This window comes from Geotrypetes seraphini, chromosome 12, assembly GCF_902459505.1.
Source record: "Geotrypetes seraphini chromosome 12, aGeoSer1.1, whole genome shotgun sequence".
Classification (NCBI taxonomy): domain Eukaryota; kingdom Metazoa; phylum Chordata; class Amphibia; order Gymnophiona; family Dermophiidae; genus Geotrypetes; species Geotrypetes seraphini.
Window position 1 is genome coordinate 116,581,689 of NC_047095.1, and position 25,048 is coordinate 116,606,736.

General features: G+C 43.4%; 1 protein-coding gene across 2 annotated transcripts in view; it reads right to left on the reverse strand.

Moving 5' to 3' along the window:
• Positions 1–4,777: 4,777 nt before the first annotated feature.
• Positions 4,778–25,048, reverse strand: part of LOC117346615 (zinc finger protein 420-like) — a 31,847-nt gene continuing 11,576 nt past the window's right edge. For both annotated transcript variants that reach the window (XM_033916482.1, XM_033916483.1), the window contains 6 exons: positions 21,395–21,523; positions 18,905–18,978; positions 12,323–12,449; positions 9,762–9,875; positions 9,423–9,536; positions 4,778–7,565 (listed from right to left, as the gene is read on the reverse strand). In XM_033916482.1, coding sequence (XP_033772373.1) covers positions 4,975–7,565; positions 9,423–9,536; positions 9,762–9,875; positions 12,323–12,449; positions 18,905–18,978; positions 21,395–21,523 — 3,149 coding nt within the window. In that variant the 3' untranslated portion in view covers positions 4,778–4,974. The remainder of the gene's footprint in view (positions 7,566–9,422; positions 9,537–9,761; positions 9,876–12,322; positions 12,450–18,904; positions 18,979–21,394; positions 21,524–25,048) is intronic.

Below are 25,048 nucleotides of genomic sequence, written 5' to 3' on the forward strand. Positions count from 1 at the left end.
CTCTGTCTGATTCAATTTTTAAAATATTTAAAAGATGTTTATTTACTGAAAGGATTTGAACCCTCAGTCTCCTGTTCCAAAAGCATGAACCCCTTCCACTAGGCCACACTTACCCAGTGACTTAGGAGTTGACTTTTCTCTCCCTTATATCTTTCTCTGATTTGATTTTTAAAATGAAGGACATTTATTCACTGAAAGGAGTTGAACCCTCAGCCTCTTGCTTCAAAAGCATGAACACCTTCCACTAGGCCACCACTTACCTCACAACTTTTGGGTTGACTTTTCTGTTCCTTATATCTTTCTCTGTCTGATTCAATTTTTAAAATAGATAAAAGATGTTTATTTACTGAAAGGATTTGAACCCTCAGTCTCTTGCTTCAACAGCATAAACACCTTCCAGTAGGCCACCACTTACCCAGCAATGTTTGGGTTGACTTTTCTCTCCCTTATATCTTTCTCTCTCTGGCAACTGTGGCCGATCTGAGAATGTGGAGCTCATAGAAAGGTTCACTGTAGATTTTAAGCCTTTAAAAAAAAATCTCTAACGATTTATCTACTTGTGGGAGCCTTCCATAATCGACTGAAGATTAGCAGATGTTTCCGCTTCCCTTGACTTACTGGAAACAAGAGAAAGCGGTATATAAGAAATAAATTACATTACATTACATTACATTACTCTAATGTAACCTGTCTTTTAATGTGTGTTGATGTATTTGTTATTTTATGTATTTAAGAATTGTAACCTGCTTAGTTTATAAGTGGGATATAAATTTTATAAATAAAAGAAAATCTAAATATTAATCATATGTGTGAAGTAGACCTCATGTCAAAGTGAAACGTTGAGGGGTTTCCTTCTCTCCCAGCTCCAGATCCTAATACAACTAAAAGCCAAAAAAGCTAATAAAATAATGTATTAAGTTAGTCCAATAAAAAGGTATCATCTCATTTTCTTTTCTTTGTGTTTGTGTGTATTTTTTTAAGCTCTATTAACTTCCACAGGTGAAAATGGGCCAGGGATCCATCATCCACCTTGTATTCTGAAAAAGCACCACAGGAGGGCAGCACTGGGCAAATTGACTACTGTATTAAAAATGGGAATGGCTGAGACAGTGGCGCCCTCTTGTGGGAAATCTTCAGAATTGTGTGTTCAAATGAAAGCAAACCTTAGACATTGTACAGCAAAAAGGGGCTGGGTAGGATTTGAATTTTATAACACTTTAGGAATTTCTTTTTCCCTTCTTTCAGGCCCAATTCACTGCCAAAGAAAGAGGTCATCCAAAGATTGGTTGGTTCGTCAATAAAAATACATGAAAAATATACTCGCTCACTGATTGAAAGACTCAGGTAAAATTCAGTCATTTTCCAAACAACAGTGACCTCACTCAAGCACTGCCAGAGGATGAGGAGGACTGCAGCTACAGAGCCTTGAAATGTCCTGATGCATAGGGAAAGAGTGGGAAATAGGGCGGAGCCCCTAAAGCAAGGGGTCCACCACTGTGTCCTCGGACCAGAACAGAAGAGACCAACAAATGCATCTCATGGAGCTCGTCCCACCGAAATACACGCCCCATGGACGCATCAGCGCTAGCAGATGCTGCATAAAGCTGCCGCTAGCAGGAAAACCGTATCACCCAGAGGATCCTGGAGAGCTCCCCAAAGGGTCAAGGTCCTGAGAACCAAAAGACTGCTCCTGCCAAACCAGCAGCATTCCCAGAGATCCACAGGCGGTGGGACGCGAGAGGAGCAGAGGGGAACAGCACTGTCACTGAATGGGGCCGAACCATAGAGGATGTCGGGGGCAACCCCCCCCCCCCACTCCCGAGACCCCGGGGTGCAAGCAGGACCTCCAGCCGTAGGCAAATATGGGGGGAAACCCCTCAGTGGCCCCATGGGACTCCCTGCCACAGCAGGGGACCCAGCAAACAACCTGCTGTCTGTGTCATCAAACAGGGGCAAGGTCACCTGAGGCTAAACAAAATTGGAGGTGCTTCCCGCCAAAAATGGAGTTGAACCGTCCCAAAAAAAAGAAGCTCCATAAACCTGCAGCGGCTAAGAGACCTAAACTGCCCCAACTGTAAAAGGAGTCCCCAGCCGCTTAGCAGAAAGGGAATCCTTTCTGCCTGACCATGGGCAGCAGGGAAAGCCCGGGCTTCCCCCACCAACAGCTGATGGCCACGATGCACTTGCCAAGGGGATCACTGGCCGCTGGCACCCGATGCCGACAAGGATTCCCCTTCGCAGCGGCCTGTCTCGCTGGATTACAATGAGCACTTTTCCCCTTACAAAAGTTCTCATTGCTCCGGACGCGACCTAGCTAGAATAAAAGTGCAGGTTAACAGAAAAAAACCCAGTAAAATACAGTACTTTTAAAGGGAAAGAGCCCTTTAGACCGGCACAGTCTCAGGATTTATTTATTATTTCTCAGAACAGATTCCATGGCTCTCAAAGCTGGAAGCCTGACCAACCAGGGGGCCAGACTGCCAGCTGAGGCACCTCTACAAAAATGTGGAGAGGTGGAAGAAGTGGGGGCACCCAGCACGTCTCGTTTGATACCCCTGAGGTCGGCCAGATCCCCAAACAGGATCCGTCCACGCTCCGTCCGGCACCAAAAGGGGAACCAGGAGTCCTACAACAAATTCCAATAGGCCTAACAGAGGAAGCCAGATTTTACCTACCTGTTGGAGACTGAGATAGACTGGATTGCTAGAGGGAGCCTCAGCTAATATACTACAACAAGTTTCCCGTCCCCACCTGTCCCCGTCAGGATCCTCTCCATCCCCACCCGTCTCCGCAAGGAATTACCTCCATCCCCATAAAAAGCAGCAATTACTTCTGACAGGATCATCAATTCCACAGTTTCTTTTGTGTTTGCGCTGCTGTTTTCCTTGTGGAATCTCTTTGGTGGAACCCTTTTTTTGTTTTCTGTTCAGGTAATTAACTTATAAACCCTCTCTTTTACTAAGGCTGACGTGTCCGTTATGTTATATGGACGAACCTTGCTTCCAAAGCCTTCCATCCCCGTGGGAGTCCCGTTGGCTAGAGGGGGGTCCCCATGGGAGTCCCATGGGCCTGAGGGGGGTCTCCATGGGAGTCCCGTGGGTTAGGGGGGATTTCCGTGGGACACCCACGGGACCCGCGGGATTCCCGCGATCCCCGTTCCCATGCAGACCTCTATTCCTGACACAATCCTTGTTTTGCTGAAACACGGCTGTGTTGTCTTCAGGTTTTTTTTGTGCCTCTTTGACGCAGTGAACTAATATGTTTCATTGCCAGCTGATTGTATCTTATTCTCCAATAATGTACCGATCTTTTTCATAAGGACAGTGTTTACAAATGGGCTAGTTTCTGCATGATCTCAAGTCTCCCAAATTTAGTGGGTCCTTTTACTAAGGGCGTGCTAGACGTTTTAGCGTGCACTAAACGCTAACGCGTCCATTATAGTCTATGAACGCGTTAGCATTTAGCTAAAACGGATAGCACGCCTTGGTAAGAGAGTTCGCCGTGGTACTTCCTTCAGGCGTTCACAAGATATGACATGTACTGTATAGGCAACCTCTCCGAGTGTGCTTGAAATGTCCTTTAAATCAAGCCTGTGGCACCCACATTTCTCTTCCCTCCAGGTTTTGATGAGCTCTCTTGTAGCTCTCTTATTTCTAGCTAATCCTCTTCAATTTTTCATGATCTTTCTGTGGTTTATCTCCAGCTGCAGTGGTTCTATGGAACAAAGCTACCCAGGCCTGTATCGGCATCAGGGTTGTTATCGTCATCTGCAGTGGTCTGCATATTTGCTGCAACCAAATCTCTTAAAAAAATAATAATAAAGATTTTCCAAATAATATAATCACAACAATGCTAACATGTCCATTATAGTCTACTAGTCTTTAAGCCCGTTACATTAACGGGTGCTAGAATCCCTCTCCCTAACTGTCTCTCCATGACCCTCTTCTGTCTACCCCTCCCCCCCCCCCCCGAGCAAAGCTGTCTGTCCCCAGCACACCTCCCCCCCAAAGCAGCCCCCTTTCCCTCTCCCTATCAATGGCCCCTTCTGTCTCCCCCCAGCACACCCCTCCCACCAAAGCAGCCCCCTTTCCCTTTCCCTCTCCCCCTGGCTCCCGGTATTGATCCCCTTCTTACCCTCCCCTCCATCCCGGCGTCTTCTGGCCTGTTCCTCTTCAAAGCAGCCTGCGATCGTGGTGGCCGGCTTTAGCGAACCTCGCAGGCTGCTCTCCAACTCGGTAGCACGTTCCCTCTGACGCGATCCTGTGCATCAGAGGGAGCGTGCTACTGAGGTTGGAGAGCGGCCTGCGAGGGTCTTTAAAGCCGGCCACGATCGCAGGCTGCTCTGAAGAGGATCGGTGGCGGTGGCAGCGGTGGCGGCGAGTGAGGTGACATGGCGAGGACGCGGGCAGGCAGCAAGTGAGAGGCAGCGGTGAGTGAGGGCGGGCGGTGACGTGCCGAGGCAGGGAGAGAGCACAGTCGCGCGCCTTCAGCCCCTGCATGCGCCGTGAGGTTAGAATGTTGCCACAGAAGCACACCTCATGGCGCCACACCGCACGAATTTTCGAGAGCGCATGCGCACTCTAGCATTTTATTATATATGATGGACACATTAGCATTTAGCATGCACTAGTATTTAGTAAAAGAGGGGGTTGTGACAATTGAAATTAGCAAAAACAAAATTTTTAAAAAGGAATATATTAATGAGAAAATAACCTTACATTAGTCCACAAAATTACAGAAAAAAACAGAAACCAAATAAAGAATTTTTTTTTTTAAAAAATCTAGAAATTTTCATAAAAAAGCTATGTCCCATCAAGATAGCTCAAGTGATATGTGGTCAGTGTGCATTATTCTTTATCAGACAGACAGATGTTATAAAATGGAGCCATCGTACTTAGCAGGACTTAATGAAAACCCTTTATTGTCTACCTCTTCTGGGATGCACAGAACTCCGCTAGCTTCTGCTGTTGAATTTTATGCTGCGCTCCCCTTTGACCCCCTCTTCCTTCCCTTATGACCCTTTGTGATTACAAGTGACTGCATGCATGTCAGTTTATGCTCTTGGAAGTGTCTTTTACTGCTGAAGCATTTATCACATTCAGAGCATTTCAAAGGTTTTTCTGTAGTATGTATCATTTTATGCAGCTGCAGGATAGATTCTTTACTAAAATACTTATCACATTCAGAGTATTTAAATAGTTTCTTTCTCGCATGAGTCATTTCGTGCAGTTGCAGAGTAGATTTCTGCCTGAAATGTTTATCACATTCAGAGCATTTAAACGGTTTCTCTCCTGTGTGTATCATCTTGTGCAGGCGCAGTTGGCCACTCTGACGGAAACATTTTTTGCATTCAAAGCATTTATACAGCTTCTCTCCGGTGTGTATCATTTTATGCCGCTGCAGTGCAGATTTCAACGCAAAGCACATATCACATTCAGAGCATTTAAATGGTTTCTCCTCTGAGTGTGTTATTTTATGCTGCTGCAGGTGACCTTTCACACTGAAACGCTTACCACATTCAGAGCACTTAAAAGGTTTCTCTCCGGTATGTGTCAATTTATGCTGCCGCAAGCTGCATTTCTGTATGAAATACTTGTCACATTCAGAGCATTTAAAGGGTTTCTCTCCAGTATGTATCATTTCATGCCGCCGCAGGCTGGATTCCTGATTGAAATACTTATCACATTCAGAGCATTTAAATGGTTTCTCCCCTGTGTGTATTCTTTTATGCCTTTGTAGGTGGCTACTCTGACGAAAACATTTATTGCATTCAGAGCACTTAAACTGCCTCTCTCCATTATTTCTCCTTTTATGCCACTGCAGCGTAGGCTCCTTATTAAAAATGTATTCAGAGCATTTAAATGCTTTTTCTCCCACGTGTGCCTTTTTGTGCTTTTGCAAATAGGCTTTCTGTATGAAACATTTGTCACATTCAGAACAAGCAAATTGTTTCTCTCTTGTATGTACCATTTTATGCCTTTGCAGGTGAGCTTTCTGACTGAAACATTTGTCACATTCAGAGCACTTAAACAGCTTTTCTGCAGCATGTATCCTGTTATGCAGATACAGGGCTGATTTCTGCTTGAAGCATTTAGAGCATTTAGAGCATTTAAATATTTTGTCGTTGATACGTGTTGTTTTATGCTGTTGCTGAGAGGATTTTTGATGGAAATACTGATCATGCTCGGAGCAGTTAAATGTTTTTTCTCCAATATGTGTTATTTTATGCTTTTGCAGATGGGCTTTCTGAATGAAACTTTTATCGCATTCTGAACATTTAAATGGTTTCTCTCCTGTGTGCACCATTTTATGCTGCTGGAGATGGGCTTTCTGAATGAAACATTTATCACATTCAGAGCACTTAAATGGTTTCTCTCCAGTGTGCACCATTTTATGCTGTTCCAGGTGAGCTTTCTGACTGAAACATTTGTCACATTCAGAGCACTTAAACAGCTTTTCTGCAGAATGTACCTTGTTATGCAGATAGAGAGCTGATTTTTGCTTGAAGCATTTATCACGTTTATCGCATTTAAATATTTTGTCGTCGATACATGTTGTTTTATACTGCTGCTGGGAGCTCTCTTGATGGAAATACTGATCGTGCTCCAAGCAGGTAAGTGTTTTTTCTCCAAGATGTGTCATTTTATGCTTTTGCAGATGGGCTTTCTGAATGAAACTTTTATCACATTCTGAACATTTAAATGGTTTCTCCCCTGTGTGTACCATTTTATGCTGCTGGAGGTGGACTTTCTGAATGAAACATTTACCACAGTTGCAACATTTAAACGGTTTCTCTCCAGTATGAACCATTTTATGCTGCTGCAGGTGGGCTTTCTGACTGAAACATTTATCACATTCAGAGCACTCAAATGGTTTCTCTCCGGTATGCACCATTTTATGCTGCTGCAGGTGGGCCTTTTTACTGAAACATTTATCACATTCAGAACATTTAAATGGTTTATTTGCTTTGTGAATTTCCTGATGACCTGTAAACTGTGCTCTGTAAGTAAAAGACTCTTCAGAATCAGCACATTGAAAATATTGGTCTTCCTGGTGAATTTTTTTATGTTCTATCAGGGATGATTTCTTTGGAAACGTTTCATCACACTGAGGACACGTAAACTGTCTTCCTGCTGTGTGAATTTTTATGTGCCTTTCCAGCTCAATTATACCGTTGGGGTGTCTTAATGATTTCTTTTGCATGTGAATTCTGTGCTCTACCGGGTTTGTTTTCTCACGGTCAGCACCTGTACATTTTTTCCTCCATCTATGATATCGGATGCATTTGCGTCTAGACTTCTCAGGCAACTTGTTCCCAAATTCAGTCTGTTTCTGTTGTACATTTTTGGTGAGGTTTTCAAGATTCAGGCAGCAATTAGAATCGCTCTGTTGTTCGGTATATATGTTTGATCTCTTTCCTTTTCCTGATTTTTCTTTCACTCTTCTATTGCCTCCCTTACACTCAGTGGAGAGTTCTAGGCTCTCTCTGGAGAGTTCTGTCTGTGTCCGTCCTTCCTTCTGGTTATCGCACATTCTCATTCTTTCACTGTTCTTCCCAAATTCATCTGTTGGGTAAAAATTAAAAATAAGGTCATTAATTTTACAGCAATGAAGTAGGTTGTAAGTAAGGACATATCCCCCATAAAACTAGACTCATGTAATGTTTTGCAATGAACTGCTTCAGAAAGTGTTAAGATACTTACAGCTACTACAACTACTACTAATTATCACTTATATAGCACTGAAAGACATTTATAGACTGTCCCTGCTCAGAAGAGCTTACAATCTAACTTGGACAGACAGACAGACATGACATATAGGGTTGGGGATGCAGAACCCAAGGTGAGAGGTGGGCTTTTAACTGGGCCTTGAACACTGCCAGAGACAAAGCCCGCCATAAGGATTCGGGCAGCTTGTTCCAAGCATACGGCGCAGCAAAGCAGAAAGGACAGAATCTGGAGTTGGCTGTTGAAGAGAAGGGCACAGATAGGAGGGACTTAGCAGCTGAGCAGAGCTCGTGGTGGTGGTGGGAGAAACATAGGGGGAAATAAGCAAGAGAGATAGTGAGGGGCAGCCAAGTGAGCGCATTTGCAGATCAGTAAGAGAAGTTTAAATTGTATTCGAAAACGGATGGTGCAACATATCACTGCAAGGACTGTAGGAGGGTTAAGTAGATCTAACTATGTCCCACTAACTAGAGGTCTCCACAGCGGTTACACATTTTGTATCGCAAATGGCTCAAGGTGAAATTAACATTCAAAGTACGTAACGAGAAATTGTCCTGGTTCAAGTCTGCCCATTTAGGTCTCTTAGGGGGATCCTAATTCTTCCTGTCGGGGAAGCAGGAAAAAATAGGAGAGAATGGTAATGAAGACGGTTGAGAGGAAGAATCTTCTCTTGAATAACCAGGTGCTTCATTCCCTCAAGGCGACCAGTTTTCTATTTCTGTGGGCATTATCCCCCTCTTTTACAAAGTCTGATAGCTCGGGCCCACGCGGTAAATGCTCCGACACCCATAGGGATTGAATGGGTGTCGGAGTATTTGCCATGCGGCTTTGCAAAAGAAGCCCGAGGCCCCCTCCCCCCTGCTGTCATACCCTTATACCTGCTCTCTGCCCCCCTGCTCCTAATGCACCTCCCCCCTATGCCTTCCGTGCCCCAGTACCTCTTTAAATCTTTGCCAACGCGAGCAGATTCTCTGGCCTGCTACTCGTGCTTGCGTTGGCTTTCCCTCTGACGTCACTTCCTGGCTTCCCCCCTGCAACCCGGAAGTGATTTCAGAAAGAGCCAGGCTGGCGCCAGAAGCTGCTACACACTGGCAAAGATTTTAAAAGGGGAAGGGAGGGTGTGAGCATGGCATTGGAAAGGCGCTGGCACCCCTACTAACAGTGCCTGGGCAGTCCGCACCCCACCATCCTTACTATGCCACTGGTAACTTGCATGGATCAGCTATGAATATACTCATAATATTAATGATCGATGCTGATTAACAGCCTGACTTTTAGTGGCAGGTTTTTTGGGGTTTTTTATTCATTTTTAAAACTTTCATCAAGTGTACAACAATCATAATAAACACAATTAATCAGAGCACTTGCATATCTTATCATTATAATCTAAAAATACAAATGTAACCCTCTCCCTACCCTCCCTCAAAGCCCTTCATTCATAATAAGAACCTATATTTGTATCCCTCCCCCCTCCCACTACTATATGGTAATAAGTGGCAGTTTGGATTATTACACCAACCAGTGGCAGCTGGTATTATTATACCACCCAGTGGCGGTTTGTATTATTACACTGCCCAGTAGTAAAATGCAGGAGGATGCATTAAGAATGGAACCTTCCTTTTCACCTTCTTATCCCACCAGTGCTCAATACTAGAAGACTTTAGTAAAGGTGTCCAGTAGTAATTTTACACTTACTAGTTACAGGAGAGTGGATCTCTTCAGATGCCTCTGATTTAATATGATCCATGAGTGGGGAATCTTCCTCTTGTTTAATGCTCAGGGAGAACCTAGATGTTACGAATGGAAGGCCTGTTCGGAGAAAACCCAACATGTCAGTAGATCTTGCCACGTACCTTGTATTCTTGCAAAGCCCTCTCTATAGGGATCAGAATGTGAGATCTGTGGGTGGCCCAGAACACACCGTGAAGGATTCACTAGGAAAAGGAGATTTATTCTCCAAAGTTTGATAATTAATGACTCCGTCTCCTGTGATCTGAAAATGCAAAACCTTTCAAATCTTAAACATTTACTTACTTGTGGGGGGTGCTTCTACGTCCTCTTTTCTCTCCCACTCACAGCATTGAGTGAAATATTTTTTGTCTTCATTTTTAATCTTGACTATAACATCAGGATTAACAATTGAATAACCTATCAATAAAAAAATAAGGGAATGACATTTAAAGCTTTAATATGTATCAACCTGGAATAGTCACTGTGACTTGGGGTGTTAATTTTCCAATCCTGTTGCAAGTTTATTTTGCTTGTTTGTTATATTTAAAGTTTCAATAAAAATAAAGAAAAAATAAATAAATAAAGTACACATTTTGGTGGTATTCATTATGCCATATTTATAAGATGGAAAGAACAATAGCGATACAAAAAGGGATATATAATAACTTTGTAAAGATATGGGGGCCATTGGCAAAGTATTGCGATGAATTATCATCAGTTCTTTTCTTTCTTAACTATATTTAGCACACTCAAGGGGGAGGGTGGAGTTGGGGGGGTAATTTTACAAGATATGTTATAATATGGTATATAACGTGTATATTCTATTTTAGTTGAAAATGTGATGAAGGGGGGATGGGTGGGTGGGGATATTACACTATTAGATTTTATGTGTTAGATATTATAGTGCTATATTGGAATTACTTGTATGATGTATTTTTGTGCACTTGTTGTTTTGATTTAAAAATGAATAAAGAATTTTAAAAAAATAATAATAAAGTGCACTTATAATGTAGAATCTCCCAGTGGGGCAGAAGGTTGGGAGAGGGGCTTCTAACAGAGCAGGAGTAATCTGTGCATCAGGTTCATATGTACACATGTGCATATTTTTGGGAGAGTGCACTTGTTTGATGGAAGATGGGTCAGAAGAGACAGATGCAACCTGCCACATGATTTAAGTTTGGAGGATTTCTCAATATGGTCATTTCTATTCATGATCCTCCTAAATAGAGGCTCTGCAAGGGTCAATCTTCTCTACTAGCGTGTGTTTTCCTAGGAAGAGTCCCAGCTTCTTATTAGGAGCATCTGAGAATGAAGATCCAAGTCCTAAGATATAGATATAAGGATAAATTATATCTTACCTGATAATTTTATTTCCTTTAGTCCCAACAGATCAGTCCAGAACTTGTGGGTTATGTCTGTTGACCACTGGATGGAGACAGAGAAACAAAGTAGTTCTTTGTGGTTTGCACCTACAAAATATTGTACAGCCATAGAACTTTTAATATTTTGACTGCCAAAACAGTAAAGCTCACACATATGCCTGCGAGTATTTACCCCCTGATAACTAGTGGCCCTCACAGAAGCAGCATTAGAGACAGGAGATGTGGTGGAGTGATAGAGATTTGGTGAAGGAGGAACTTTCAGCCTCAATAACATATGAGACTGGACTAGGAGTCATGGTTTATCTGCCGTCATCTACTATGCTACTATGTAATGGAGCAGCTATCAAATTACCTTGAAAAAGAAATCAGCTAAGGAAGAAAGAGCTAAGGTTCGAGCCGTAATTTGCAGATTTCAAGTGAAGGTGGTTTATATGGATGAAAACTGAAGGTTCTATGTAACAGGAGACACGGCTAATAAAGTGAAGGGTGGGTTTCCAGACTGATCTGTTGGGACTCAGCGCTACCGAGTTTTGCCCTCTAGCTCCGGTAGACTCCCCCATTCTCAACTGGTGTTTAAACAAACCGGGAGTAACTCTCACACTGGCAAACCAGAGGTACGTCAACCCCAAGAGTCTGTTCTGGAGCAGGGGGAGACAGGGAAAGGGGCTTGGAGACTTCCGAGCGTCTTCACATAAGGCAGCTCTCATTCCTCCTTCTTATATCCATCAGGAAGAAAAGAGAGCCCAACAAAATTAGCCAGAAACTAATTCGGCAGTTAACAAAGCTATTTTAAGCTAAGGAGCTGCATGATACACCGTCACTAACCGCTGAGACAGAGAAAATACTGAAGGTTCTATGGCTGCATGATACCATTTAGGGGCAAATCTCAAGGACTAGATTCTTTCTCTTTCTCCATCCACTAGTTAATGGACATAAGTAGTCCACAAATTTGGTCTGATCTGTTGGGATGCTAAGGAACTTTAGCTAGATATACAGAGGCCAGTAAGAGAAAGAAAAGGAATATTTCACCTGTGACATCTGGTTACTGCTATCTGAAGGACTTACATCCTAATTCTATAAACTTGCGCACAAAATTTAATGCTTAGTATGCAAATTTTTGCACAAAAGTAATAAAATAGTGTCAGTTACGCGCATAACTTACTGTAACAATTAGCTAATTGGCATTTACAACCAATTATCAGTGTTAATTGACACAAATTAGCAGTTACGCACATAACTGATCTTAGCTGGAATTCTACAAATTGTGTGCGCAAAGTCCTGACATCTTTTGTCAGGCCTCCAGCAATGATGCCTTTCACTAGGCCCCAGAGAGCCACAGAGGCTCCTGTTGGACCCTGTGTGACGTCATAAGCCAAACGCTAAATTTTAGGTGTTCGTGGGACCTAGCGCCTGGGAATAGTCCAGCCCCAGTAAAATAGCAGCACCTGTGTCTTCAGGTGATGTTAGAAAAGGCATTGTTACCCCGTGACATGAGGATGCTGTGAATTTCCTTGATGGCTTTCTTGTACCGCTCCTTCTGCCGTTCTCCCAGAATGTTCCACTCCACTTCCCAGAAATAAGCAGCAACGTCAGTGAATGTGACCGATGCCTGAAACAGCGAGCAGGACACAATAAGCTCCTCTTCCTTCAGCGTTATACACATCCCCCTCCATGTTCCTGTGGGTTAGGGGCCCGCGAATAACTTTAGGGCTGACTCTGACCCACTCCCGCCTCCCGGACCTCTCCACTATACTTACTTTATAAAGCCTGGGGGTCTAGCGGTGAAGTAGGACGGAAGTGATCTACCTACCTGCCCTATGCAGAGCCGGGAACAAACATGGCTGCCGTGAGTTCCTGCGAGACCATGGGAACTCACGGCAGCCATATTTGTTGCCGGTTCTGCACAGGGCAGGAGCGTAGGAAGATCGTTCCTGCCCCACCTCACCGCTACACCACCAGGTTTTAAAAAGTAAGTAAGTGGAGAGATCCGGGAGGCGAGGATGAGTCACCCAGATGAAAACTGCGAATAACCGAAGGCGCGCGTTCTGAACCCGCAAATATGTTGGGTGATGTGTATAGCATTTGCCATTGAGATCAGATCTCCAGTACAGTACATTAAGAAACCTCTGTTCAGGCCTGGGCCAACCATTAGGCAGTACTAGACAGCAGCTTCTGGGGTGGGGGGGTCATCAAAGATTAGCCACAGTCAAAGCAAAGCAATAGATCCTGACAACCACAGAGACCACAAAATTGTGGACGTCTCTTTGTAGAATCACGTCCAGCATCTAGACCGTCTAAGTTCCAATTAAGGCTTGTTAAAGTCATTAATTGAACTTATTATCCACTTGATTTGGATGCCTAAGTCAACGGACCTCCACATTGTGGACACCTAAAGGTAGACGTCCTTTACAGAATTTGGCCCTAAGTGTGTAGCCTTTGATGGAGAACGTCCCAACTTTCAGCAGCCCCTCGTATTCTATAAAGGAAAGTAGGTGTCTGTTTTCCTTTATAAAATTATCTTCTGTAAGAAACCCTGGTTTGTTTGTTTTTTATATTACCCTATACTCCGACATCCAGAGTGCCTGGTTGGCACACATTCATTAATGAAAGTAGGTATGTACTTCCCTTTATAGAAAAAAGAAAACTGGACTTAGGGATATTTGGAGTATTGAGATTGGACAGACAATTTCTGCGTCTCAATGGCCACGATTTTGGTCCTGGAGATTAAGGTCTACAAAGTCAGCATCTATGTGTCAAACGTGGATGTTTTTGTTACGTCGAGTTTTATGGACCCCTACGCATTTACAAAAGATAGATAACACTAGATCCAATAGATGCTGGCATTGTAAATTAGAAGTTGGGACGTTAGATCATTTAATTTTTTTTTGTCCCTGTGTAAATGCTTTTTGGAAACTAATTTGGCCCCAAATTAATAAATTATTAGAAAACCATGTAGGACTCTCATATGACACTATATTATTTGGTACAGCAATGAGAACTCAGAGTCCGATTTCTGCGAATTATAACAAGTTATTATTAATATTAACAGGGGTCGCCATGCAACAAATTACTCAAAATTGGAAAGATTATACTAAATTAAATTATACATTTTGGTGGAATTCAGTTTGTCACATATATAAGATGGAAAAAAATGTTAGCGTTACAGCAAGGGAGTCTTCATAATTTTAAAAAAATATGGGAACCATTGACTAATTACTCTAATGATCTTAGCACATGGGTAGCATATATATGAGGGTGGGGTAGGAAATGTATGTCATATGGAATTAAGAATATTGATAAAAAAGGGGGTATTTATTTTATCTTACAAGATTATTTGTTTGTAAATACAAGTGATAAGTGAAAATTGTTTGCATTATGTTTAATTCACTTGTTGTAAGAATTCAAAAATGAATAAATTAAAAAAAAAAATAAAAAAGAATATTAGCATAACTGGGTATTTACTTTGAAAACAATGCAAACTAAAACTCCCCAATTCATCGAAAAATATCTCCTATGAGCCGTCCCGTCTCCTCAGATCTTCTGACTGCAGATTATGCACCATTCCCTCTTTACAAATTGGCACCACACGACAAGATATCTTTTCAGTTGTTGCCCCTCAGCTTTGGAAAGCTCTTCCCGCTCTCGTGAGAGAAGAAAAAAATCTAGACCGCTTCAGAGGCCTTCTTAAGAGCCATTTATTTCAAGATGCGTTCAATATTTAAATCCTAACACTTGCTTCCACCCATCAGTCTTTCAAAAGAAACAATTTTCAGCTTTCGCCTACCTTTTGTTCTTTCCTTAATTGTTTTCATATCCTATATCAATTGTATTCCCCTCCCCCCATTTACCTATCGTTTCATGTCAGTCTAGTCCAGGGAACTCCGGTCCTTGAGAGCCGTTTTCCAGTCGGGTTTTCAGGATTTCCCCAATGAATATGCATGAGATCTATTTGCATGCACTGCTTTCAATGCATATTCATTGGGGAAATCCTGAAAACCCGACTGGAATACGGCTCTCGAGGACCGGAGTTCCCTACCCCTGGTCTAGTCTAACTTGTCTTATATTAGTTACACCATTTGTTTTGAAGTTGTTTTATCTTTTTTATATAATATTAGTAATGTTATTGGCGTTTTAATTTTTATTCTCCTTTATATTCTATTTGTAAATTCGTTTAGTAGTTTTGACGTCAGAGGAGGGGCGTGACTGAGGCAGAGAAGGCAGCTCGAAGACCCGATGGCAGCTTGCTAAGATCGCTAACACTAGCGATCTTATGTAGGCTGATGAACTGAGGTAAATTGAGGCCAGGGGGAACACGTAGGCCTTCAGGGGGGGGAGGGGGGTTGTACAAGCCTTCAGTGGGGACAGGCAGGCCTTCAGGGGGGGGACAGGCAGGCCTTCAGGGGAGACAGGCAGGCCTTGGGTGCAGGCCTTCAGGGGTGGGGTGAAGACCTTCAGGGGGGATAGGCAAGCCTTGGGTGAAGGCCTTCAGGGGGGAGACAGACCTTCAGGGGGGGACAGACCTTCAGGGGAATGGGCCCTGGTGTAGAAGTACACAGAGGGAGGGAAAGGGGGGGTTCAAAGAGACGTGCATATGCCGGACTTGGGGGGGGGAAAGAAATAATGGGTCTAAAAATAGAGGAGAGGGAGAGAGATGGGCAATGGGATTTAGGGAGGGAAGGAACAGAAAGGGAGAGAAGTTGGACACAAGGGATGGTGTGGAGGGGGATAGAGATACTGGATAGGAGGGTAGTTGGGAAAAGAAAGGGAGAGATGGTGGACCCTGGGGTGGTAGGGAAGGAGGGAGAGATGCTGGATGAAAGGGTAGTTGAGAAAAGGTGGATCTGTGGATGGAGATGAAAAAAAAGGAAAGATGCCAGACCTCCGGGGGAGGGAAGGGGACGACAGAGATAGAAGATGGATGGTTAGCACAGAGAAAGAAGGAGACCCTGGCAAGCAAGCTATCAGAAGACAACCAGAGCCTGGGACCAACAAGATTTGAATAATGACTAGACAACAAAAGGTAGAAAAAGTAATTTTATTTTCTGTTTTGTGATTACAATATGTCAGATTTGAAATGTGTATGCTGCCAGAGCTGGTGTTAGACCGCAAATGTGAGCTAGGATTTAACAGAAAGAGGAAAAGTCTTTTTTGTTTGTTTACACTAAAGTGCCAGTGCGGTTAGGAGAAGGCAAATGGGATGAAGAGGCTATAAAAAGGGTGAATAGGTTATAAAATAAACCCACCAGGATGTTTAAAAAAAAACACCCAATAGGGCAGGAAAATCGAATCGAAAAATCGATTCAATAGGCTGAATCGAATCGAATTGAAATTTTTTTCCCTGAATCGGGCAGCACTAGTGCTTGCTGACAAGCGACAACTCAGTCATCACGAGTGGTCACTATAGAGCACAGTTCCACAAGAGATATTTGCCAAGTGGAGAACTCCTCAGATAGATCTCTTCGCGTCCCAGATGAATACCAAATGTCGCAAATTTTTCTCCAGGTACGGAGAACAGGACTGCCTGGCAGAGGATGTGTTTCAACTCCTCTGGTTCGACCAACTCCTCTTTGCATTTCCTCCTATTCCTCTGATAGGAAAGGTCATTCAGAAGGCGATCTTAGACAATGTCTCCATGATCCTTATCACAGACAAGCATGGTCTCAGTCTCCGTGGTTTCTTCCAAAGTGCCCAGACCTTCTCACACAACAGAATGGGCAGTTGCTTCACCCAAACCTGCAGTCTCTCAATTTGACAGCATGGCTTCTCCGTCTTCTCTAACTGGGGATCTCGCCTTTACTCCAGAAGTCCTTCGCATTCTCATGGCTTCCAGAGCAGACTCAACTCAGCGTTCTTACGCAGCAAAATGGAAGCGTTCCATAACTGGTGTTCCACGCATCATGTTCACCCTATCGCAGGTCTTGCGCTATCTTACCACCTTAAAAGCTGCTGGACTGGCATATAACTCAATCCACACTCACTTAGTGGCGCTCTCAGTCTTTCATAACCCAGTGGATGACGTATCTCTAGTGCAACATCCAGTGGTCAAACGATACTTCAAAGGACTTTTATGTCTCCACCCCCTGTGCCAGTCTAGGATCTCAATCTAGTGCTGCAGGCTCTCATGGACCCTCCATTCGAGCCTCTCTCTTCAATACCTCTTAAGTTTGTGGCTTGGAAGACACTGTTTCTTGTCGCAATAACATCAGGTCGCAGAACTGGGGAGCTCCAAGCATTAGTGTACTATAGTCCATACACTCAATTTCTACAAGTCTTATTACGTACCTGGGCCCACATTCGTCTCGCTCCACTCCAGAAGATATGCAGAGCAGCAACACGGTCCAGGATTCATACCTTTGCAAAACATTATTGCCTTGATGTGGAATCCGGTATAGATGCATCGCTGGGTTCTGCTGTATTGCAAGCGGCATTATGAGGCGTCAACTTCCCTCCTCCGCTGCTTCTCAGGTAACAGACTGTTTCTTTATATTATTCAAGCATATTTATTTGTCTGTTACCTTCAGCTCAGGAGGCACCAACTTGTGTGGCTGGAAGATCTCTGTACAGGGAGAAATAGAAGTTGCTTACCTGTAACGGTAGTTCTCCTTGGACAGATGATCTTACAGCCACAGAATCCCGCCCGGCCTCCCCTTCAGTTGCAACCAGCTATACACCAATCTAAAGGGTGACAGTTGAGGGCTTGTGTTATATGTATGTACAGTAGATACATTCGGGCGGGAGAGCTGGCGCATGTGCAAAGCTTTTAGCTTTGCAGCTTGTAGACTACTGGGTCGGTGACGTCACCAACTTGTGTGGCTGAAAGATCATCAGTCCAAGGAGAACTACCATTAAAGGTAAGCAACTTCTATTTCACTTCCCTCATGTACCTCTAGCTTTTCACCGGTACGAGCAGCAGCTCCAACCTACTGCTCGAACCAATCTAGGCTCTCCCTCTGATGTCACATCCTGGTCCCAGGAAGTGACATCAGAGGGAGAGCCAAAGCTGGCATGGGCAGCAAGTTGGAGATGCTGCTCAAGCCAGGGAAGTTAAAGAGGTACAGGGAAGGGGCGCATGTGTGCGGAGGGGGGAAGCAGGAAAGGAACGGAGGCGGAAAAGAGGGCGGGGGCAACAAGTTGGAAATGCTGTTCATGCCAGAGAAGTTAAAGAGACACGGGAGAAGGGAAGAGGCCTGTGTGCGTGGCAGGGGATTGGAGAAGAGGGTGGGGCAGCACCGCCCCAGGCGCCTCAGACCTCCACTATGCCCAAACTCCACCCCCTAACCACCTCCACTTTTCGGATAGGTGTGGGTAGGTGCCTCAGTGTAGACGCCAACTTGGTGCCTGCCAAGGTAGGTGCCAATCCAAAAATTAAATTTTTCTAAATTGTTTTTTTAATCATTTTTAATGGCGCTTTCAATTACCGTGCTAATTAAATCAATTTTTAAAAAAATCAAACTAGGGTCAAACTAGGTGCGCTGATCTAGATGCATGCCAGCAGGTGCCAATTATAGAATCGGGGCCAAGTGTGTTTATGTGAATGAGAACATACGTGTTAATGCGTGTTAGAGATTATATTCCTGTCTGCTTGTATGTATGTATGCTTGTGTGCAAGTGAAACTCGGGCTTTACAACTGCTCTATATAAAAAGCTGATTAAAATGATCAAAATAGACCACATGAGGCTGTGGAGCAGGCGGATGTTAGTTCCTGGCGCTCCGGAGCTCGGCCTTCTTCCTGCAGCTTTTGACACAGAATCTTACACACAGTTGTTTCAGGAGGTGAAAGTGTTTAGCATTGCACTGCAGGGCATGACTTCCAAACTACCCCATTGAAAACACTGTCGCGCTGGGGAAGCAAAAATGGCAGATCTTACAGAGGGCCCTCTTCCCAGCCAGCCAAATTCTGGTGAACATTGGGCGGAGCCATCTTTTTCCCAATACAGACTCTCGCAATATCAAATCTGACATTTTAATTTGGTTTAAGCTACCGGGATTCAGGCAAGAGCCCCAAGGATGTGCGAAAGATGAAATCCACCCAGCATTTTATTGTGAAGGAACATTTTGCTCACCGGCTGGTCACTGATATGAGGCTCTGCCATTTTCAGGCTCTCGTCTGTGGCGTCAGGACCGTCTCCTCGGCTGCCTGTTTCCAAAATGGGAAAACAATTCCTTCAGCTTTTAAATAGTCTGGAATATTAACCTAAGAAAATCAACAATCAGCTAAAAACGAGATGGCAGTAATTCTGTGAGCTCTGAATATTTAAGCACACTGTATGGTGTTGTCATAATAATAACTTTATTTTTATACTGCAATTCCTCGCAGTTCAGTGTGGTTTACAACAAGAAAACTGTGAAAACACAACGAAAATACACACCTCTCCTTTTACAAAATTGCAAAAGCGGTTTTTAATACAGGTCAGTGTGCTGCTCCTGACGCTCATAGAACTCTATGAGCGTCGAGAGCAGTGCAGAGCTTTCAGTGTGCCGGCCTGCGCTAAAAACAGCCATCGCGGTTTTGTAAAAGGGGGGGATAGTTAATAAAGTCACGATTTCCTTAGAAATGATGAAGGTCATTATACAAATTTATCAAACAGATAAGTTTTCATTGATCTTCACAAAGCTTGATAAGAAAAAGGCGTCATAATCGAGCCACTTAGATTCTTATTCCATTTTGCCGCTTGGAAGGATAAAGTCCTTTCAAGAAATCTTTTATATGTACAACCTTTTATAGATGGAAAAGAAAACAAGGAAATATCACGGGCGCGATGATTAATTTCAGAAAAATTAAAATGATTAAAAAAGAACAGGGGGGCACAACCAAACAATGTTTTATAACATAGGCAAGCAGATTTGAAAATTATTCTCGCTTCTAAAGGAAGCCAATACAGCTTTTGATAGTAAGGTGTTACATGTTTCCATTTTTTTCAAATTGAAAATTGAACGCACTGCCGTGTTTTGAATAATCCTTATCCTCTTGATAACTTTCTTATAAGATCCAAGACAGATAATATTATAATAATCCTATGTACTTAGAACCAACAATGTAAAAGATGAAAAATCAAAATAAGATCTGATAGTACAAAGTTTCCACAAAATGAAAAAAATGTTGTTTTTTTTAAACCAAAACGTCAATCTGAGCATCGAAGGTTAATGATCGATCTAGAGTAACTCCCAGTATTTTAATAGTGGAATTGATAGGATAATCGATTCCATTTAATGTCTAGGAAGTCTCTGAGCATGGGCCGGCATTCCTGTGCCGGGTACGGCTCCTCCTCTCTCTTCAGTTTCTCCTCTGGCTCGTTTGTCCTTCTTATTGAGCAAGGCAGGGAAGGAGGACAGGCAGGAGCGACTGCATTCCTCTGCTGTCTATGGAGAAACCCCTGTTGTAGGTAAGCAACTTCCCTTTCTCCAGAGATGAGCAGAATACCGGTTTTGGCTGAGAGATGGTGATCAGTCTGATGCTAGCAGAAACTGAAGGGCTGATGAGGAATAGGGGAGGGGGGTTACTGCTGCTAATCCCTGGGTATTAGGGTTAAATGTGATGAATAATTGAGAAGGAGAAATTAGGTCCTTACCTGCTAATTTTCTTTCTTTTAGTCCCTCCAGACCGGCAAAGACCCTGCCCTGTCATTTTGATCAGTGTTTTCACGAAGAGTACGGGTTTTTCTGCAGGAATTGGTTGTCCAGGGAGTTTAAAGAGCAGCGCCTTTCGGTTTGGCTGGCTTAGCTGGCAAACTGTGGGGCGTTTCTGAAAGGTTCTTGTTCTAATCAGTATCCAACAGTGTGTGTGGGGGGGGGGGAATTCCCCTTTGTCTTCTCCTTCTAAGTGGGAAGTTGGGAAGTTATTGGTTTTTTTCAGCCTTGTTGTTTTCTCCTTGGCTACTCGTTAAGACTGAGTGTAATAGGGACTGTGCAGCCCACTTGTACTATAGCCAAAAGTTAGTGGCTCAGTCCCCACCTGCTGGCAGAGGAGCGTAAACCCACCCGTTTCTGTGCCGGTCTGGAAGGATGCTACAGAAGAATGCTTTAGAGTGGCTGTATCGGTCATTCTGGGTGTATAGAGTTTCCTGACCTGAGGATATGGAAGGATTTGGAAAGAAGGATGGCATATAGCACAATCTGGTTGAGATGGAACTCGGAGACAACCTTAAGGTGGGGAGTATTCTGTTGGGAAACAGTTGGGTGTATGGGGGTAAATAACTAAGGTCTGAAGCTCACTGATACTCCTAGGTCTGGCCAAAGTAATGGCTGGAAGAACGAATAAAAGATAAAGGACAAGAGACTGTAGGTGATAAAAAGGAGGACGGGAAGGAAGAGAGAGACAGGAGATAAAAAGGACAGAAAAGAGAAACTTTGTGAGGGGGAAAATTAAAACATTGGAGAGGGGAGAAGAGGAGGTAGGTGTGGAAAGAGACAGGCTGTAGGAAAAGGAATAAGAGAAAGAAGGAATCAATAGCCAAACCCCCCCTCAAAAAACAAAGAGAACTGACTCCTCCCTCTCTCACTGTGCTAACCTAGAGGATGCTTGGATCAGTCCGTCATCATTCAAGTTACATCACCTGTTTCAGGCAGTTCCTCACTGAAATCGGAGATAGGCAGGTTTCCTCTGTCCTCGAATCCCCGGGGCTCAGTCTGGAATCCCTCCAGTTTAAATCGGATTAAAATGTCAGGTTTGACGCTGGAGGAGCCTGCCGCGATAGGGAAAAAAATGGAACAGTTTGTTTACCAAAGTTACCCCCCCCCCAAGCTTGTCTCTACTTACTGATATAATCCGATGATCTGCCTGTTTTACAGATTGTAAATAAATGTAAAAACATCCGGTTCAAGCAATTAAAAATATCAACCATAAAACCAGGAACACACGTGACAGGTAATTTCACAACACGGCATCTAGGTGAGATGCCAAGTAAAGTAGTTTATGTGTTTTATAATTTACTAGACTTTAAGCCCGTTACATTAACGGGTGCTAGAGCAGATGTCTGTCTGTCTGTTTTGTTTTCTTTGTCTCTCTCTCTCTCTTTGGATGCTGTCTGTCTGTCTGTCATTCGTTCTGTCTGTGGCTCTCCCTGGCCCCCTTTGTCTGTCTGTCTTTCTCCCCTTCTGTCTCCCCCCCAAAGCAAACCAAGATTGCTCCCTGCACCTCAGCACACCCCTCACCCCCTAAAGCAAAGCAAGTTTGTTCCCTGGCCCCCTTTCCCTCTCCCCCACCCCAACTTCCCTGTGCAGCCGCAGCATTTCCCTCCCCCCTCCATTTCCCTGTGCAGCAGCATTTCCCTCCCCTCCCCCCACCCCACTTCTCTGTGCAGCAGCATGTTTGTTTCTGGCCGGCTCCCTTACCCTTTCAGCGCACAACAAACCTTCCTCTTCCCCGGACCCGATCTCCACGCTCCCGCCCCTGTACCGCAGAAACCGTGAAGCATCCAGCAGGTTGGGCAGTGCCCCGCGCCGCCACCTCAACCAGTCACGCGCTTCCAGCCACCGCACACGCCTCCAGCTGGTGTAGGCGCCGTGAGGACTGGCACAGAAGCACACTTCACGGTGCCATGAATCACGAAATTTCAAGAACGCATGCGCGCTCTAGGGCTTTATTATTATAGATTTTTTTTTAAAAACCATAGGTGGATTTGTGACATTGGCCAACGAACCTTCTCTGGATTAGCTCCCATACTCTGGAATGCATTCCCTGACAGGCTCTGCCTTATGCAAGCCTCTCTTAGCTTCATCTAAACCCAGGGATCAATTCAGTTAGTAGCCACAAGGACCCTATTCTGTAACAGCTGAAAGCTTGGGTAAAAGAAATAGGACCATTTTTTTTTCTGTGTGGTTGCAGTCAAAGCAGTATTTTAGGCAGGTACTTTAGTTTAGTTTAGATTTATAATTTTTATTCGTTTTCAAATTTTACATAAAGTGTACAAAATATTAAAATACAATTGATGAATACACAATATCACTTTTATATCTAATACATCATATTTTAAATATATTTTTATCCCCTCTCCCTCCCCCCACCCTTCTAGTACTTTCCAATCATACATTACATATTGTATATCATATCATATTATATCATATTATGTAAAAATTATTTTCACTACCCTCCCCTTCATGTGTGTCACAAAGAAGATATTGAAAAGAAGAAAAGAAGAAGAGAAATCCTACTATTTATTCATTGCAATATTTTGTCAATGGCCCCCATATTTTTATAAATTTAGTATATGTCCCTCTTTGTATTGCTATTGCTCTTTCCATTTTGAATATATGACATATTGTATTCCACCAAAATGTATAATTTAGGTTATTATACTTATTTTGTACCCTTAGGGTGAAGAGTTTCAGTCTCTGGTAACCAGAACTGAGATTTTGATGTCACAATGCCTCATTGCACCAATAAGAGTCAACCTCATCAATGATGTCACAATAGCTTGATTGTAAAGGGTAAAGGACTTGATATACTGTCTTTTTCTGTGTGGTTATGATCAAAGCGGTTATATATTTTAGACAGGCATTTATTTTATAGCTGGGGGTAATGGTGTGTTAAGTGATTTGCTTGGAGTCACAAGGAGCTGCAGTGGGAATTGAACTCACCACCGCAAGGTGTAGAGGCAGCTGCTCTAACCATTAGGCCACTCCCCCACATCCATCGTTATGCAATGATGTCACACGCATGCATGTATGTGTGTGACATCTGCGTGCATGTGTGTGACATCATCTGCCGGGTTTTGAAAACTCATCTGGACATGTCTGGGTAAATCCAGACAGGTGTCAGGTCAAAAGCGCGCCCGGACAAAGGCACGTGCAGACAATTGAGCGCAGCGCGGGGGTGCGCGCCGCAGAAAATTACTGCTTTTAGGGCTACGATGGGGGGGGGGGCGTGGGGGGGAACCCCCCACTTTACTTAATAGAGATCGCGCCGCGTTGTGGGGGCGTTGTGGGGGGTTTGGGTTGTAACCCCCCACATTTTATTTAAAACTTCACTTTTTCCCAGTTTTTCGGGAAAAAGTTAAGTTTACAGTAAAATGTGGACGGTTACAACCCCCCAAACCCCCCATAACGCCAGCACGATCTCTATTAAGTAAACTGGGGGGGCTCCCCAACAAAACCCTCCGTCGGATCCCCTAAAAACTGTAATTTTCTTCGGCGCGCGCCTTTGTCTTTCGCGGGGTTGTCCATGAACCATCCAGACATCTGGTAAACCTATCTGTTTTTAACCCTGTTCCTTTTCAATAAAGTTTTGAACAGTTGAATCATCTGTGATGTAAGCAGCCCAGCTGGTTGTGTTTTGAGCCAGCGCTTCAGTTTCTTTTCTCTGTTTTGAGAGTAGACGCTACTTTATTTGCTCTGAGGAAGTTTCCAAGTTTCCAAGTTTAATATATATTTGATTGATCGCTTTATCAATTTCAAAGCGATTAACACAAGTTTAAAATTACAATATATAAAATTTACAAAAAACAAACAAGCACGACAGAACAATTTCATTACAGGACAAATCGGAAACATTAGGGTAAGTAGGGGGAGAAATTACAATATATTTGAGCAAAGTAAAAAACAAATAAGGGAAAACACATATGGGTGGGATAAAAGGGGAAAAGATTAAAAAAAATTAATCTAGCATAAAATAAATCGATTCTGAAACTTGTAAAGATTTAAAAGAAAAAACCGAATAAAATTTAAATAATAAAAGCGTCGCTAAATAAAAAAGTTTTAAGATTACTTTTAAATTTGTCCAAATTAGTTTCTTCACGTAAATAGATAGGGAGAGAATTCCAGGTTTGGGGCGCTGTAACTGAAAAGATATATTGTCGACGTGTATTAATTATTTTTAATGAAGGAATTGTTAATAAGCGTTGTTTATCTGATCTTAAAGTTCTGTTAGAAGAATAAGGAATTAGTAATTTATAAATGAATGCCGGAGATTTAAAATGAAGGGATACTAATTTGCCATATATTTTCTTGGGCTACCCAATGCTGGTTTTTAAGGAAGTTATGTGAAACTTTGGGCTCCTGTTACCAAAGTGCGCGCTGGCCGCTACCTGCCGCCCCCTTTTAAGCAGGCGGTAGTTTTTCGGCTAGCGCGCGCCAATCTGGTGCGTGTGCTAAAAACGCTGGCGCGTTCCTTCGTAAAAGGAGCCCCTTTGCCTTTCGATTTGGTTTTCTTTGTTGCAATTTGCCCTCGTTTAAAACAAACTGAGATGATGATTTTTGCTTTCGCTGTACGC